Genomic DNA, 17,410 nt, shown 5'->3' with positions numbered 1-17,410 from the left:
TTATTAGCTTTTTAATGAGACATGAGGTACAACTTACTAGTCATCTGTGTGTGGAGTTATCAACAATTGCACCTCTGTAGAGGTGATTTCTCATGTGGTTACGTAACTAATAGTTATTATTTTAGAAAGTTGGTGTTAGTAATTGTTGTATGGGAACTATGGTGCTTGGGAAAAGGAGGGATTAAACATAATGAAGAAACTAATTGGTCTATTGAAGTCTGAATCTGTTTTCATTTGGTTTGTGTGGATGTTGATTGGAATAAAAGCTTGGTTTCTCTAGTACCTTCAAGGAAGAGGAGCTGGAGGTAACAAAAACAATATACTCGGTGTGATATCATAAGTGAAGTTTAGGGAGGATGGTGTGCACATAGTTTTATTCCCTACCTCATGAAGATATAGAAATTATTTTCGGTAGACCTTCGGCAGTATAAATTAAGAATTGAAAGGAAGATATAGGGATTTATAAAAGTAGTTTTTAAAAAGTAACATTAATCTTTTTTAAAGTCATTTTAAAAAGATCCAAACATTCTTGAGGACTAAAAACCACTTTAAACTAAGCCATACCCTCATATTAGTTAAGGAGTTGTGTTGACCATAATGGAAAAGAGATCAGTAGCAACAACGCATAGTATAATAATCGAAGTTAATAAAATATGTAATAATAAAAGCGAAAAACAAGATAGTATGTGAGTTATAATAACAATATTTGTAAGCGAAATTATAATGTTTAACTACATATTAATTTTCATAAGCGAAATTATAATATTTAGCTACATTCTAATCTTCTATCTTAATTTTCGATCAACATATTCTCCTATCCAAGGTCATATTCTCGATAAACTGCAAGTGTGTGTGTCTTGTCTAATCATTTTCTTCAATACTTCTTCGGTGTACCTCTATTTCTTTTCTTGCCCCTTCTTATACGCTATATGTGTATCTTCTCATCACATGTGTGAATCATCTTAGTTTGCTTTCTCCATCTTTTCCACCATGGGGCTACTTTCACTTCATTCCAAATACCTTCATTCTTACCTTAGTATATTCATATATTCATCTGAACATCTTTATTTTAGTTATGTTTATCATAACGTGTAAGTTTTTGACTGACCAATACTACTACACTATCACCTTAGCTTACGATGCTTTGTGCGATTGCCAAAGTTGAAGAAGTTGCGATTGGTCGATTTTCATATTTATATTAAGAGATACAAAAGAGGAAAAAGAATATGCAAAACTCATTTGTTTGCTTGGTTAGTCAAGAGTGGGCTAATCCATAAATCATGGCCCCCTTGTTTGAAGCCTCAACTTTTACCAATTAAATTTTGGCCTCCCACCTAATATTGGAACTTAGTAACACGTCTAATAATAAACATCAGTTAATAGGGATCATGTAGTAAGATATATAATTATGTCAAATCATTATTTTATTAATGGATGTGTCGAATTTAAATGTGACAAATAAAAGTGAACAATAAGAGTACATTTCGTAAATATCTTCTAGTGAAAAGACAAATGAAAGTTCCATCTACCAAAGTAGTGACTTGTGCTGTTAATTATCCCCCTTCCCCCCTCCGCCGGTGGAGATAGAAAGTTGATGAAAATCCTTATTCTTGTCATTATATATCTCATTCTTCGGGTATAGTTTCCTTTAATCACATATCGACAGGTGATCCGTTCTTTCTCCACTTTCCTCATAGAATGTGGTTTGACTCTGCAAAATGACAGGTAAACATACTAAGGATTAAAATGATTGTGTTCTAAATGAAATGTCATAAGTAGAAATTGACATAAAGTAGAAAGGAATTGATCATTATCATCATTGAAAGCCAATATTACCATCCAATTGAATTTTTTTTTTATCAAAAATTAAAAGTATTCTTGGTAATCAGTCTTAATCGCAAAAGGAAGAAGATCCAAACAAATGTTTATGAGGAAAACGAAAGAGATAAATAAATAAATAAACTAGATAGGTAACTCAGATATCCACCACAAAAATGAATTCAAAATTTAAACTTTAAAGTTCATAGGTTTCTAATAATTTTGAAAAAAAAAAAACTTTATTATAATAGTATGAGGAGGAATCAAACCAAGGGCGAATTTATAGGTAGAAATTGTCGCACGTGATTTGTTAACTAATGATTTTTCCGTAAAATTAGGTATTTTATGTATACATTTTCTAAAATTGGTAGAATATTATCTGTTGACACTCATGCTACAAGAAGACTAAATGGTGCACTTGGATCAATTCCCATAAAATACAATTTTTCCTTCTTTTTTTCGTGTGCATCCATATTCTAGAAATCCTAGATTCGCCACTGAATCAAACCCCCCATCAAAAATACAGTAAAAAGGAATGGAACCATTGGAGAGTCGTCTTTATTCAAGTGTGGAAGTGAAATTTAAGAAAGTTTGTGGACTAAAAATATTCTTTGTTACTGAGTTCTTAATAAATATTTTATCATATATTTAATAAATTTTGCAATGTAAATATAATATTTGTGTAAAAGTTTTTGAATTATCGAAAACCTACCCGATATTCTTAATCCCCCCCTAATTGGCTGCAACATAATAATTCCATATTTTATTACGATCTTTCTTTATATTGGCCATCTGCATCACCTAATTACTCTTGGTTGCCAAGTAGCCTTCTTCCTCTCATTTCCTTAATTGCAATTGTTTTTTTTTTTGAAACTTTATTGTTTTTTTGTAATTAAAACGTTACTTAATTTTTTTCTATATCCCAAAAAGTCAATATAAAGAAAGAAAGAAAAGGAGATAATATTTTAAGAATATTTTGACAAAGTTATTTTACATTATTAAAAAAATTATTTAAGGTCTTTCTAGTTTCAATGAAGCTTAAGTAAAATTTAGTATTTTTTTGGGGGGGATGGGGGTGGGTTAAGTGGCTTTTAGTGATATTTAGTTAGGTAAATTTGAGCAATTTTCTGTTACGAAAAATAAGTTAGTAACTTTCGAAATAATAAGTAAAATTGAGTGTTCATTTGTGAAATTACTCCCTTCACCTACTGGCGACTAGTAGAAAATATGAATTCAAGATAATGAGTCTTCTTTTCCTTTATTGGCTTTTACATGGTGCGATTTTAGATTAATGAATTTTGAATATTGAATAATTAAATTGACAGAGAAAATAAAGTGATTAATTAATTGGCTGACATAAAGGTCACATTTTAACTTTGAATTAATTTTTTTCTGGTTCCTATATTCTTTCTTTTTTATAGAGAAGTTTCCCATGAATCAAAAAAATCAAAGTGGTTGTACATGATGGAAGAACGAATCCATTGTACTTAATTAATTAAGCAATTAAGCAACTTGCACTCTCATTAATCATCACATTGACATGGTAATTGCTCTATTCCTTTTTTTAGTTCCCGTTTGACAATGAATTTAAAAAAAAAAATTATTTGAATTGATGAAGTTGGGGTTCAAAATTGAATTGTATTTGGTGATATTTTTTATAAAGAAGAGAAAAAATATTTTTTCTAATTTAATTTCTTTGTCCTATTTTGACTTGACATGGAATTAAAAAAATTAATGAAGAATTTTTAATTTTATGATCTTAAATTAAAGATATGTCAAATGTACTAAAATGATCTTTGATTTTGTCGTTATCAACGTGTTAAGTTAGAAACTGAAATTAAAAAATTACTAAAAACAAAAATAAAATAAACAAATTAAAACCTAAAAAGAACTTTATTGGAATTCATGAAAATGAAGTTGGAATATTTGAAAAATAAATTTGGAGCACTTTTAAAATTTGAAATTCAAATTCACATTTGAAAATTTTATAACCATATATATATATATATATATGTAAAGCCAATAAATTATCCATTAAAGTTAGCTCAACCTTTAATTAATTAGTAGTACTACTTTTCTTTTGTCAATTATTCATTTAAAAAATCATCTAGAAGGAATTTCTTGATACTTAAAATCTACAGTGAACTCAACTTGTTATATATTTATAAGATCATTAATTCCAATTGCTATTTAAAAAATTAAAAAAAAATCCAATTGCTATTAACTTCAAGAAAAATATGTCCATATACAAAGTTGTAGCATAGACTTTTTTTCCCCAAATTGCATGAACTTTATCATCATTATTTGTTTGTATACAAATAAAATTGCAACTTGTTGGTAAATGAATAATTTCTTTAATTTTAACACCAAAAAAATTACTGCAGGATCCCCCCCCCCCCTCCAACCCCTAACTATGAAATAAACACACACAAAAAAAGAACAAAAAATAAAATAAAATAAGTTGATAATCTCAAAAAAAAATAAAAATATCTAAAACATTTATCTTCAAAAAAGACAATCCTCAAGTTGAAAAAATATTGTGTTTAGTTTAAGCAATTGATTACATAATCCATCTACCTTTGAATTGGATTGACATCTAATCAAGGGAATGTTTGGTATGTTGGAAGAGTATTTGTCTTATACTTCTTGTTTAGTTATTAATTCTGGTATAATTTAAACGTTCAGATCAGAACGGTATATATTTCAGATTGTAAAATAATAATATTGAAACTAATTATTTTGAATAAAATAATGAAAATGATCATTAAAAAAGTACCTCTACTTCTATTAAATCATTTTTCAATAAGAAATAAAACCAAAATACCTAATCTCAATATAAGTAATTTCAACACGTAACTTGACCTTAAACCGAATGACCCCTTACTTATATGTCACATTTCTTTCGTTTGAATTTGTTTGTTTGGTTTTGACTTGATATAATATTTAAGAAAATAAAGAAGATTTTAAATTTATGGTGGTAAATTAAAGATACATAGAATGTACAAAAACATGTTTAATATTATGATTTTAAGTATGTCATGTAGAAAGTTAGAATTAAATAATTATTAAAAGAGGAAAGAGAGATTTTTTTAAAATGATACTCTCTTCACTTCAATTTATTTTTCCTACTTTTCTATTTTAGTCATTTTGAAAAATAATGTTACTTTTTTTTAGCAACTTTTTAATTTTAATATTTCACATGATATATTTTAAACCACATGATTAAAAGATATTTTAGAACATTTGACTTATCTTTAATTTAAAACTAAAAGATTCTAAAGTCTTTTTTTACATACTTAAACTTTGTATTAATGCAAAATAAATTAAATAAATTGAAACTAAAAATATATATTATTCCTCTCACACCATTTTTTTTTTATGTGATGAATGATATAATGTGAAAAGACGTTGGTAGCACGTTATTCTAAATGGTCTTTAATCTTTATCGGAAAATATAATTGGCAAGATAGATTTTTGGCACGAAATGACATGAGCAACAAAAATTAGGTATTTTCGTAATTTTGGTGAAAAGTTAAAGGCATNACACCATTTTTTTTTGATGTGATGAATGATATAATGTGAAAAGACGTTGCTAGGACATTATTCTAAATGGTCTTTAATTTATAATCTTTACTATGAGAACCAAAGAGGATAATTAGTAGAGTAATATTACAAATAACTTGGCAAGTTGCATATTATAGTAGACAAGACATTATGGAAGTAGATGAATCTCTTAGACCCATGTGAATTGCATGGAAAAAAAAGAGGGATCAAGTTGAGAAAAGTGGTTGGGGCTGCCACATTATTAGGTTTTTAATCGTATTGGTTTTTGATTAAATTAAATTTATGATATTTAATTTTTATTATTAAAAAAAAAAGCTTTTCTTATAAAAAAAAAATCTATCTCATTTGAAAATGATTTGAAATCAAATTAATTTGAACTTGAAATTTTGTTGTTTGTGTATGTAATTAAGAATTATTATGTTATATTTTTTCTAATAACCATGAAAATGAAAATTCTATAAGTTGTCATGAAAACTATCAAAATTTTCTCAATTGTTATATAATCTTATCGAATGAACAAATCATAATTCATAAACAAGTTATCAGAATATTCTAAGACGATGTAGTGATAAACTACATGTCTTTATGTTCCTTTCGAAAATAAATACCAGTGATTACAAACTTTCAAATATGCACATAATTTTATAAAGATCTATTAATCAACAATAACAATTAATAGCTATACTTTAATACTATAATTCTTTCACCTCGGTACACACAATCTTTTCATGAAATATGAACTTTATTTTATTTTTTACAATATTTAAAATGATGAATCCTATTTTTCAAAATAAATTTATAAATCAAGTTTTATATTTAAAAAGGTTGGAATCACAATTTTGTAGAATTTGAAAATTTGAAGTCATGATCCTAAATTATATATCTAAATATTGATCAGAATTTTAAATTAAAGGCCCAAACACCTATTTTATTCTGTCTACGAAAAAATATCACATAAATTAAGATGGTGAAACGCAAGAAGTAAAATATTCTTAGGTGGAGTCGTTGCAGGGCTATTTTTGTCAATCGATAAAGACATTTGTAAAAAGTTGAAAAAACCTCGGATAATGATTTTGACTGGCAGTGGCAGACAACGTAATTATAGTAAAAGTAGAAGGGTATTTTACTCAGACTCCGTCCAAATAATTAAGCTTTTAGCAAGTTGATGATCAACTTGCATGGCACCAAACGTAAGCAATTAGCTAAAACGCCAACTCAAATTGCTATAATTTTGTCTTCAAAAAGTTGATATTTTCTCCCAAGATTTATATCTAACCCAACATGTACACAACAACTAGGAGTGACAAATAGTGGATAAGGAATTAAAATAATTATAAATCATAAATAAGCAAGTCGAATCAAATCGGATATGAATTGATAAAAAGTAGTAGTTTAGATAAAATTAACACAAATAGATAGGTTGGAATGGTTTCATAAATAGTTAGGTGAAAAGACAAATCAGAGATGTGTTCGATATGAAAATATTTTCTAAAACAATAAATGAGCTTCTTTTTTTTTTGTATTCTGTATGTATACAAAATATTATTCTGAATTTTTTATATATATAATCTATATAAATATTAAAATAAGAGGAGGGGTGTGGTGTAGTGGGATGGGATGGGAGCTACGTAAAAGTGAAAATGAGGTATGTTCAGATGGGAGAGGACACATTAATGTAAACTGTCACTCAGTAAAATTTTGTATTTTCTACTTTTATTTTTAAAAAATTATTTTTTTTAATTTTTAAGATATTTTTTGACCAATCAAACATGAGAGAAATTTTAAATATACTATTTTTTTTCTATACTAAACACACCCTTAACCCTTAAAGTCAAAATAAGTTTATACTTTCAAAAAATAATTTAATTTTAAACTTTTCATATTAATCTGAGAGAAATAGGTTTTAAATCATATATAAATAAATATTTATAATTTATTTTAAATTTTAATTTTAATTTATTTCCAGTCAAATAACGTCACTCATATTAAAACGAAATAAATAGGTAAACTCATAATTTAAATGTGTGTATACATTTTGTGTATATATATATCACACTCCATTCTCATTTCTCTTTGTCTCTCTTATCAAACAAAAACAAAAGAGACATGACTTCTACACTCCAACTCCACCGAATCAACCACCATAACGCCGCCACACTCGCCGGAAACTTCCCCATGACGACGACCAACAATGTCTCCGTCCCCGATAACCACTTCCATTACCACACCCACCCCGTGGGTCCCAACAACAACCAGTGCTGCTCCGCCGTAATCCGGTCAATCTCCGCCTCCATCGACACCGTATGGTCGATAATCCGCCGCTTCGACAATCCGCAAGCCTATAAAAACTTCCTTAAGAGCTGCCACGTCATCGTCGGCGACGGAAAAGCCGTCGGTTCTCTCAGGGAGGTCCACGTCATCACCGGCCTTCCGGCGGCTTCGAGCATTGAGAGGCTCGAAATTCTAGACGACGAGAAAAAAGTGATGAGCATTAGTATAATCGGCGGCGATCACCGGCTGAATAATTATAGATCCGTGACGACGCTTCATCGGACGGCGGCAGATGACGGCGGCGACGGCGATAGGACGGTGGTGGTGGAATCATACGTTGTGGATGTTCCGCAAGGGAATACGAAAGAGGAAACACGTGTATTCGTTGATACAATTGTACGGTGCAATTTGCAATCGTTAGGACAAATCGCGGAGAACTTGGAAAAAGCTAAGAGTATTTGACTGTCTATTAAAAATAATCTTTCTATATTAACGTATGCGTATGTGTAATTACGCTGGATAATATTGTTATTGTTGTAAGAGTAATTAGCTAATTGATCGTTATGATTAATTAATAACTGATTAAATCTTTGTACATTTCATGATCTATTTTATTTTCTTTTTTGGTTTTTTTTTTCTTCATGAAGACTGAGAAGTGAAAAGTTGATAATTTTGAAGAGTGTAATTAAAGTTGGTTATTCTTGGAGTTGTTTCAATATGAAATAGCTAGTACTGTTTGTACATTGTGTTATAATGACTATATGGTGTATATTCAAAATTATTATCTGTCTGATTGATTCAGATTCATATGTATTATAAGTCTTTCATATTGGTACGAGAAGGAGCAATGTGCTTTCTTATATAATTTTGGTAATACGTATTTTTTGAGATTGGATTATACTTTTCGTATTAGTCCACATAAGTTTTGTTGTATCAAAATTTTCTTAATAACGAAGTAATCTTATTCATTCCACCGTATTAATAGTGATATGTATTTTGTATAGTATCTTTAAGCCACCATCAGATAAATTCGAAGCTGCAATATTACATGCATTTCATGATCAGCACATATTGCAGACTGAAATAATACTATCTATCTTAAAGAGTGAAAGCTTTAAAATATACTTTCAAGTGCTGTAATTTTTTGAGTTTTATATTTAAACTATTAGGTATGCGAATTTTCTATCTGACTAGTAATAAAATCAGAATTTCACTATCGAAATTTAAAATATAAAAAAATTGCGAATTTTCTATCTAACTAGTAATAGAATCAAAATTTCCCTATCGAAATTTAAAATATAAAAAAGTAAACATACATAATATATAAGATAGTTAAGTATTTCATGTTCTGTTATATATATAAAATTGTCCTTATATATAAAGTATACATTTTTTAATAATAAACCTTCAGATAAACCTCTTGTGCACCTGATTTAGTCGCTCCTTTTACTTAATGAACACAGTGCACAAATATTAATTTTTAATTTCCATATAGTCTAATTATTTTAAAGGGTTTACCAGTTGTGAACTTCACAAATTGGCATTGAATATAATTTATCCATACTACTAATTGCATTTTTTTAAAAATAAAATAAATTGCTAATCTTTGGACACTGAACCTGCTGGTCATGAGATGGGTACCCAACAACTAATTCCTGGATTTAGTTTATAATATAAAAAAATATGGTATAATTAATCTAATTTATTCTGTTATAACTAATTATCTACCTTATATTTTCCAGATAATTAGATTCACTTGTTTGTTCAAAATCTCATTATATCTGCAAAAGATGATAAAATTAGTCTATAAAAATATAAGTTATTCATACCATCTATTAATTCACTAATTTTATCCTGATTCGTTCAAATCAACTCATCCAAATCGTGATAGAAGAATCAAAAGCTGCAAAACAGTAAAGTACCAACTTGCAATTAAATCAAAGGCAAGTTGTATTTTTATTTTTTGATAATTTTATGGGATTTCTTGCCTCTCCTTTATTTTAAATTTCCCCCATAAATATTATATTAAATGTTGTGATCGGCAAAAGAAAGAAAATATATTTTCCAAGTTGGTTACCAAGTGGGCAAGGAGGCTTTTATTGAATTTCAATTGGTTTGCCTACTAGTATTAGTCAATAAAAAGCCTCTAGATATAATTGTAATTTCATTATATCTTAATATTATAATTGTAATTAATTATTTGCCTCTAGATATTCATATATCTCTGTTACTTTATACGTTTTGCATTTTGCTATCTTATTATAATCATAGTTTTCTGCAATTTTGCTCAAAAGTTTTTTTTTTTGAGTCTATGATCTATCAGAAACAATTATTTTATTCTATTAAAGTAGAGTAAGATTTGCGCACATCTTATCATTTTCAAACTCTATTTATAAAATTACACCAAATATATTATTTAATAAGGCGCTTTACCAATAGATCCAAATGTAATATATTGTGGTGAAAAATGTACTTGTCATTTTTTAATTGAATTGTACGTAGATTATTATTTTTTTCCAAAAAATATTTTTCTTATTTTATCATACGATTATATATTGAAATGATTTTCTGGTTAGTTTTTGAAGATAAGTTCTTTTTAGGCACAATCATTTTTATTAAAGTGAAATATGTGTCCAAACATTACTTCGACTTTCACATACTATTATTTTTTAACTTCAACTTTAATTATTATATTTTCAAATTTCAACATGTCCAAACAAATCTGACATTTTGTTCATTTAAAAACCTCTAAACATTTGGTTAATCGATTAATTAAATTGGTGATTAATTTGTTTCACCTTTAACATCTCTAATCAAATATTCATGAAAGATGCTATATATTGCCGGACAGTATCTCAAGTTGGAATATATAATTACCATTAGTATTAGTCAAATAGTTGAGATTTTTATGAAGCACTTTTTATGTCATTGATTCCATCATTTGGACTAATTAATTAAAAAAGATAAAGTTCCTATATAGAGTTTTGCATTTTGTCATTGATGCCATCATTCATATATTATATCGAAATATTGAAGACACCCCCAAATTCAGTATAAATTATTTGTTTCATTTTTGAGCTATTCCTAAAAAAATCTTTTTACTTGACTAGCTGAACTTAAATATATCTCCAATCTTGCAACATATATAAGTGAAATACACCCCTAAATTTCCGTCAAATTTAGAGGTGTTTTCAACACTTCTCTCATTTTTTTATCAAGAGCATCATGCTCCTACAAGAGTTTGAAACCACTTGTTGTGTCATGTGGCAGATCGGAGCTGTATCTAAGCTTAGTTTAGTCAATTAGAGTAATGTTTTTAAGACTGTCAATAGATCGAGAATAAAATTAATATTTTTTGTCAAATTCAAAAGTATTTTCAATATTCTCTCTAAAATAATAAGATTTTATTATTAATCTGTCGTACTTGGTAGTCTTAGTAAAGCTACAACAATAAATAACTCTTTCTAACAAATTTAATTTGATATGCACTATAGTAAATTTGGTCAAAGTCACAACTCACAAAATATAATTTTGGACCACGTTTAGAAATGTACCCAAAATTACCCAACAACAATGTTTTCAAAGTAGTAGTTAAGGATACATTTTCCAAGTGGTTAAGGCCTAATATGTTGTAGTGATGTTAACTGAAACTAAAGCTAAGTAATTACACTTGTCACAACTTTTTTAAATAATCAAATGATATTAATTTTAACTAATATTTTAAAATATATTTTTTCATTATATTGATATGAAAAAAATAATAATTTGTGTGCATGTAACTTAAGATTTACAAGGAGATCAAAACATCAATTGCATCGCCATTATCAAAATTCACTACCGACAAAGCCTTCTCTTCATATTAAAGATGTCTCTGACTTTATTCTCCCAGCAAGAAAAATATTTGTACCAATCTAATTAACCCTTCAGACCTTCTTCAACTCCAAGATGTGATGAGTCGACATCAAGGTGAACAATGGTTAGATATAGAGGCGGCTTCCCGGCTTAGATCGAAAGGAAGCACTTCACTTTCTGATCACTTTTTAGGCTATTTTGGAATTTCGAAAGCAACTACAATTCTACAATTTCCAATTGACCAAGTAAGACTACACTTGTCATGAGTCAAGTCAATCAGACTCAACGACCGGAAGTAGCAAAATGAAATCATATATTTATAGTTTGAATAACATTAATTCAAAAATTTGGACCTCCTTAACTAGAAATTAATCACAAAAAGAAATTACATAGAGTCATCGGAACAAGTTCTTGAGAAATATATATATATATTATGCTCAAAGTGTTAATTAATTAAGGATACAAAAGTTTAGCATATAAAATCTCATTCCAAACATCTTGAAGTCCAGGCAAACACCAATGTATACAATCAGCATAACTTGAAGGATTTGCTTTTTCTTGTGGACTTAAAGGTCCCCATCTTTCTTTGTAAATTGATGTATGTGCATCTCTTCTTGGCATTGACAATTGAGTTATGTTGAGAAATGTAATTGGCACTTTTGATTTGCTAAATTCTTCTTTAATCACTTGCATTATGCTTTTTCTACTATCTGATCCCCAATAATTTGGATCCTCTATCATTTTTGTCTCATTGTAACAATTTCCATTTGGATCTCCTCCCCACTCTTTGCTCCTAATAACAAGCCAAAAAAAATAAAATTGTTAGTAATATTTACAGATTCAGAATTTAGACGTGGTGAGTTCTAATCAGGGACGGGTTATAGTTAAATTGTCAATTCAGTAAATATGAGTTGCTCTGGTTCAAATTTTGTGTTTGTGTTAAGAAATTCGCTTGATACGTAGAAATAATCTGTCTAGAATATAGTAAGTAAAAGAAATTGTTATCAAGACTTTATGAACTTAAAATTCTGAATTATGAATTGTGAGAATGGATATTTCTAACTCTATCTATGTTTATTTTTGCACACTATAAGACTCGACTAGGGATGTCAGATGGATGAGTTGGATTGAATTTAAGCAGATCAAAATAAGTTAAGTTAATAAGTAGACAGATCATTAATCCGTCCGCAAGTTAGGCTGAAATGGGTTGTGTCAAGATGGGCTTCATGGATCATAACTCAATCCACCCAATTCTTGTCAAACTATAATTTCTTTGATTTTTTAGTTTACCATTCGATATTGATATTCACATTAGAGTCTGACTTGAATTTGTTTTTACACAATATTACAATTGTCTATTAGTAGACAAACTTACCATGCATGAGAAGGTGACATGCTTGTAAAAAAGACCCTATTTCTTTTTGGATCCATATTTTTATTTATCCATCTCAATAAATTCTTCATTCCCATACGATAAGCATCATTAGTTGGCACATCTTCAATATCTTTTATATTATCATCATCAAATGTCCCATTCCTAAAAAAAAACGTAAAATTATGTGTTAAGACATAATTAATAATTAAAAAATTTAATGAATAAGAAATAATATTATATAAAAAATTACAGAATCTTGAATGTACGGCCAGACATCCACCAAATATAAGTATTGAACACCAAAATATCGACTCCTTTCCAGTATTTTCCATGTGTATCGATAGAATTTTTTCGAACGATTCGATCGGGTACCCTATGTTTTCCAGGACTATCTGCATTTGATTCTAGTAGAAATGGTGCCCAGTAGAATTCAATTGTTGCATTATAATCCTGGTATGTATAATGAATCCAAGATAAAAATAAATGTAATTAATTAGTAATGAATCCAAAGTTAAATGTTTGTACTATATATAGTAGAATTTTCACATGATGTAATATATAGTATAAGTTTATGTTCACACGTGTCAAAAATATTTATACGATCAGGTTATTTAAAAAGTAATTCTATGCAAAATTATTAATTATATAAAAATTTATTTATACTATCAGTGTATATATAACGTACCTTTGCTGTGAAGATGGTGAACGAATCGACTTTATTGAGGGATTTAGCGTCGTTTGGTACGATTTTATGGAGGAGGCAAACCATAGAAGTGAATTGTCCTCGATTTAAAGAATCACCAACGAACATCATCCTCTTCCCTCGAAGATTTTCTAGCATCAACGATGCATTGAATCTGCCCAGATTATAACATATAGTTTAAATTCATAATAATAATGAGCAATTCATTAATTTTAGAACAATTATGTGTAAATTTCTAATTTTCTATGGTAAAGTATATATTAATCGGTATATTGAAAAAGAATGCTAGTATAACAAAATTAAGCTACACTAATAGGGTAAAAAAGAAATTTTATAATCTTGAAAATAAAATAGGTTATTTGTTATAATAAGTAAAAATGATCCGATAATATAAAAATTTCTAAATTGGTTGTATATATCACTTGTAGCTAGGGGAGTATTGGAGCAACACTAAAGTTGTCTCTGTGTGATATATAAATAACGAGTTCGAGTTGTGGAAGTAACCACTAATGCTTGTATTAGCGTAGGTTTTCTACATTGCACTCCTTGGGGTGCATGCCCTCCCCCAAACCCTGTACGTGCGTGAACGCAAAATACTTTGTATACTGAGCTATCCTCAGCGGTATATAGGTAAAAATGATTTGATAATATAAGAAAATTCCTAAATTATGGCGTTGTATATCACTTGAAGGGGAGTCTAGGAGCAACAGTAAAATTGTCTATTTGTGATCTATAGATCATGAGTTCGAGCTATGAAAACAGATACTAATGCTTTGCATTAGGTTTAAGTTTTCTACATCACACCCCTTGGGTGCGGCTCTTTCCTTCTTTCCCAGACCCTGCAATATAAATATTGAATGGTTTGTGCACCGCACTGCCCTCGACGGTATATATGATCACTTAAACTCATTAACTAACAAAAAAAGTTTACAAACCTGGGAATAAGACAGTCATTAGGTTGCCATCTCCAATAGAGATAGTCTTTATCTGGCCTACCATGTTCTTGACAAGTCACTTGAGGAAGTAAATATGGACATTCTGATTCATTATATAAAGGCCTATTTGACTCATCCCAAATCCATTTTCCATTGAATAAATTGCAATCTTTTTCACCTTCTCCAATTGCAAATGGTGGCAACTTATATTCCTTGTTCTTCTCTAACACAACAAAAAACAAAGTCAAACAACTCAAAATCAAGAATCTCCAAGAAAATGGATTTAATTTATGTGCAACGACGATAAAAGATATCACACATGCACTATCAATATAATTTAACATGTTATAGCATATCACTTTCTTTATTTTTTCAAAACACTATTAATCCACTTATTATTATGGGTGGTCACTTTTACATAGTTATATTTTATGTGACCAAATTTTGGAATAACAAACGATCAAATTCTACCATTAGATTTCCTTTTTTTCTATTTGGATCGGATCAAGTTGGCAAGTGTCTAGATTAACATACTTCTCGAATTCAGACTATCAAGATAATCGTGTTTACGTTGAGAATTACCATATGATTTAATTGGCATGAGAAGCCATTTTATAGCTTCTTAAATTTCTCGATAAAGAATGATATGGCCAACAATGATTCAAATATAATAAAAATTGATAATAATATTAATTAGAAGACAAAAAGGTGTTGATCAAACTTACTTGATGATTTAGGATTTGGCCAAATCAAGTTGGCCAAGGATGTGACTGATGGAGAAGATGGAAGGAGATAGGATGAGTAAGTAATCAAAAACACAACCAAACTTAGCAATAAGAATAGATAATTATAAAAATGAACTTTTCTAAAGATGGGCAAAGAAGGAGCCAATTCCATCTATTAAGGATTTGAAGTCAAAATTGAAGAGTCATTCTTATGTATTTTTTTCTTCGTCATGCGTAATGACTTGTGCAGTGTCGTAACTAACGCGTTAAGTATCCCATCTAGGGATCACTATGTGACATATTATGTTGAAGCTAACACGTTAAGTATTCTATCTCGGGAGTACATCTTATGTTGAAGCCTCTATAACACGATTAACACATTGCAAAATGAAGAGTTGAATAAGATTCATTGTACTTAAGCTAGATCATCAATTTACTAAATTAGGTCATATTTTACAATTTAAATATATGAATGATATACTAGCTTTATGTTCGTTGAATTTGTGATAAATATCAATTTCCATTATTGTGCTATTGCTGCAATTTATTTTAGGTAAGCAATTATCATAATTAATTTGTTCAAGGATATAATCTTTTCATTAACTTTTTTAGAAATTGATAATGAGTGATTAATATGTCTTATCACTCGATAGTCAAGAAATTACAATTGAAGTCATTTTTTTTACAAATACATATTTTGTATCAACATTTTAAAAGGAATTTTCTAGACAAGTCCCACAATAAGGTGCACTAAAAACGCATTGAGCCATATTGGTGGAACGTAAGTTCTGGGCCTTCACTAGGCGTGTCCCAACCTATTGGACATTCGCTAAAGTGTGAGGCCCGACTTTATAACTATGGTTGTTCGATAAAAAAAAATTAAAAAATTAATTGCTTAATAAATCTCTTTGGTGTTTTTTTAAAAACTTTACTTCCACACTTGCAATTTCTTTCTTTATGCTTCCATTTTTTTAAGCTTTTGTATTTTGCTCTATTTAATTTATTGTTCTCTTTTCGAGTTAATTAGTTTTTTTTTTTTTAGAATTTCTTTTGATATCCGTTTAGTTTTAGATATTATTCTTGGCTAAAGTATTTGACTATTTGAAATTCACCAGAAAAATTAAAAAAGGTAGCTCAAATATTAGTCATTGAATGATTCCCAATTGTAATGATCAGATGGCCAAATGTTAATTAGCCATTAGAAAATGGGAGAGACAAATTCAAAATTTAAAGTTTATGAATTCTTATATATAATAGCGAGCTTAAATTAGTGTTAGGACTTGTAATATAAGCTCTTAAAGACGTTATTTATTAAATTCGAAAAAGGGTTAAAATTGCCCCCGAACTATATGAAATAGACCATTTATACCGTTCGTTACATTTTGGGATAAAAAATGCCCCTGTTGTTATCCTAAGAGACCACAAATACCCTCAAGAGTTAACACCCCAAATTTTTGTTGACGTGGCAAGCCACGTGAGACTAATCCTTCCACCTAAGCGTTGCCAACTAGGATTCACTACAAAAGAACTAGACCTTTAGCGGCAACAACAGTCGCCACAAAAGCCCAGAAAATTGTCATTAAAAGTTTTTAACATTAAATTCTAATTTTGTGTTTTTTTCTTCATTGTTTTTAAAAAACCAAATATGATATCGATTAAGTAGGAGTTTGAAGACACTATATGTTTTATTTTTATATCATATGTAAATTTATAAAACGTACAATGATGCATTATATATATATAGTGGGAGATTTGAATCGAGAAGTAATTTTGATTATTTTTCGTAATAATATTGGATGTTTTTAATATGGATATTGCAAGTTATTTATTTTAGAAAATTAGGTCGCAATCAAAAATTAATTATCATATTTTTTTGTTGAAAAAATAGATTTTACTAGCGAATGGTTGTTGGAGCCTTAGTCGCCACTAAAAATCACTCATAACTTTTAGTGGCAATATTTTAGGATTTTGTGGCGACTTTATCGCCACTAAAAGTCAAGTTCTTTTGTAGTGAATCTTAGTTGGCAATGCTTAGGTGGAGGGATTAGTCCCATGTGGCTTGCCACGTCACTAAAAAATTGGGGTGTTAACTCTTGAGGGTATTTGTGGTCTCCTGGGATAACTGCGGGGGTATTTTTGATCCCAAAATGTAATTGAGGGTATAAGT

At 29.0% G+C, this 17,410-nt stretch overlaps 2 protein-coding genes across 2 annotated transcripts; one reads left to right on the top strand and one right to left on the bottom strand.

Moving 5' to 3' along the window:
• The first annotated feature begins 7,464 nt into the window (after positions 1 to 7,464).
• LOC125867872 (abscisic acid receptor PYL4-like) lies at positions 7,465 to 8,147 on the top strand. The gene has a single exon (XM_049548461.1). It carries the CDS (start codon positions 7,489 to 7,491, stop codon positions 8,113 to 8,115), a length of 627 nt encoding a protein of 208 aa, XP_049404418.1. The 5' UTR covers positions 7,465 to 7,488; the 3' UTR covers positions 8,116 to 8,147.
• A 3,811-nt stretch (positions 8,148 to 11,958) lies between these two features.
• On the bottom strand, positions 11,959 to 15,415 carry LOC125867449 (protein trichome birefringence-like 33). The gene is made up of 6 exons (XM_049547955.1): positions 15,244 to 15,415; positions 14,519 to 14,741; positions 13,566 to 13,737; positions 13,131 to 13,330; positions 12,881 to 13,042; positions 11,959 to 12,298 (listed from the first exon to the last, which is right to left on the bottom strand). The coding sequence occupies exons 1-6, from the start codon at positions 15,413 to 15,415 to the stop codon at positions 11,959 to 11,961; spliced, it is 1,269 nt and encodes a 422-aa protein (XP_049403912.1).
• Positions 15,416 to 17,410: the final 1,995 nt, after the last annotated feature.

This window comes from Solanum stenotomum, chromosome 6 (assembly GCF_019186545.1).
Source record: "Solanum stenotomum isolate F172 chromosome 6, ASM1918654v1, whole genome shotgun sequence".
NCBI classification, from domain to species: domain Eukaryota; kingdom Viridiplantae; phylum Streptophyta; class Magnoliopsida; order Solanales; family Solanaceae; genus Solanum; species Solanum stenotomum.
Note: the sequence above shows the minus strand (reverse complement) of the source record. Positions and strands in the feature narration are given on the sequence as shown.

What these genes read in the sequence shown, in the direction of transcription:
- LOC125867872 (XM_049548461.1), top strand. Translation starts at nt 7,489, where the DNA reads ATGACTTCTACACTCCAACTCCACCGAATCAACCACCATAACGCCGCC.
- LOC125867449 (XM_049547955.1), bottom strand. Translation starts at nt 15,415, where the DNA reads ATGGAATTGGCTCCTTCTTTGCCCATCTTTAGAAAAGTTCATTTTTAT. An exon ending in AATGACTGTCTTATTCCCAG is followed by an intron (nt 13,738 to 14,518) that starts GTTTGTAAACTT and finishes TAATCTGGGCAG; the next exon opens with ATTCAATGCATCGTTGATGC. An exon ending in GGCCGTACATTCAAGATTCT is followed by an intron (nt 13,043 to 13,130) that starts GTAATTTTTTAT and finishes GTTTTTTTTTAG; the next exon opens with GAATGGGACATTTGATGATG.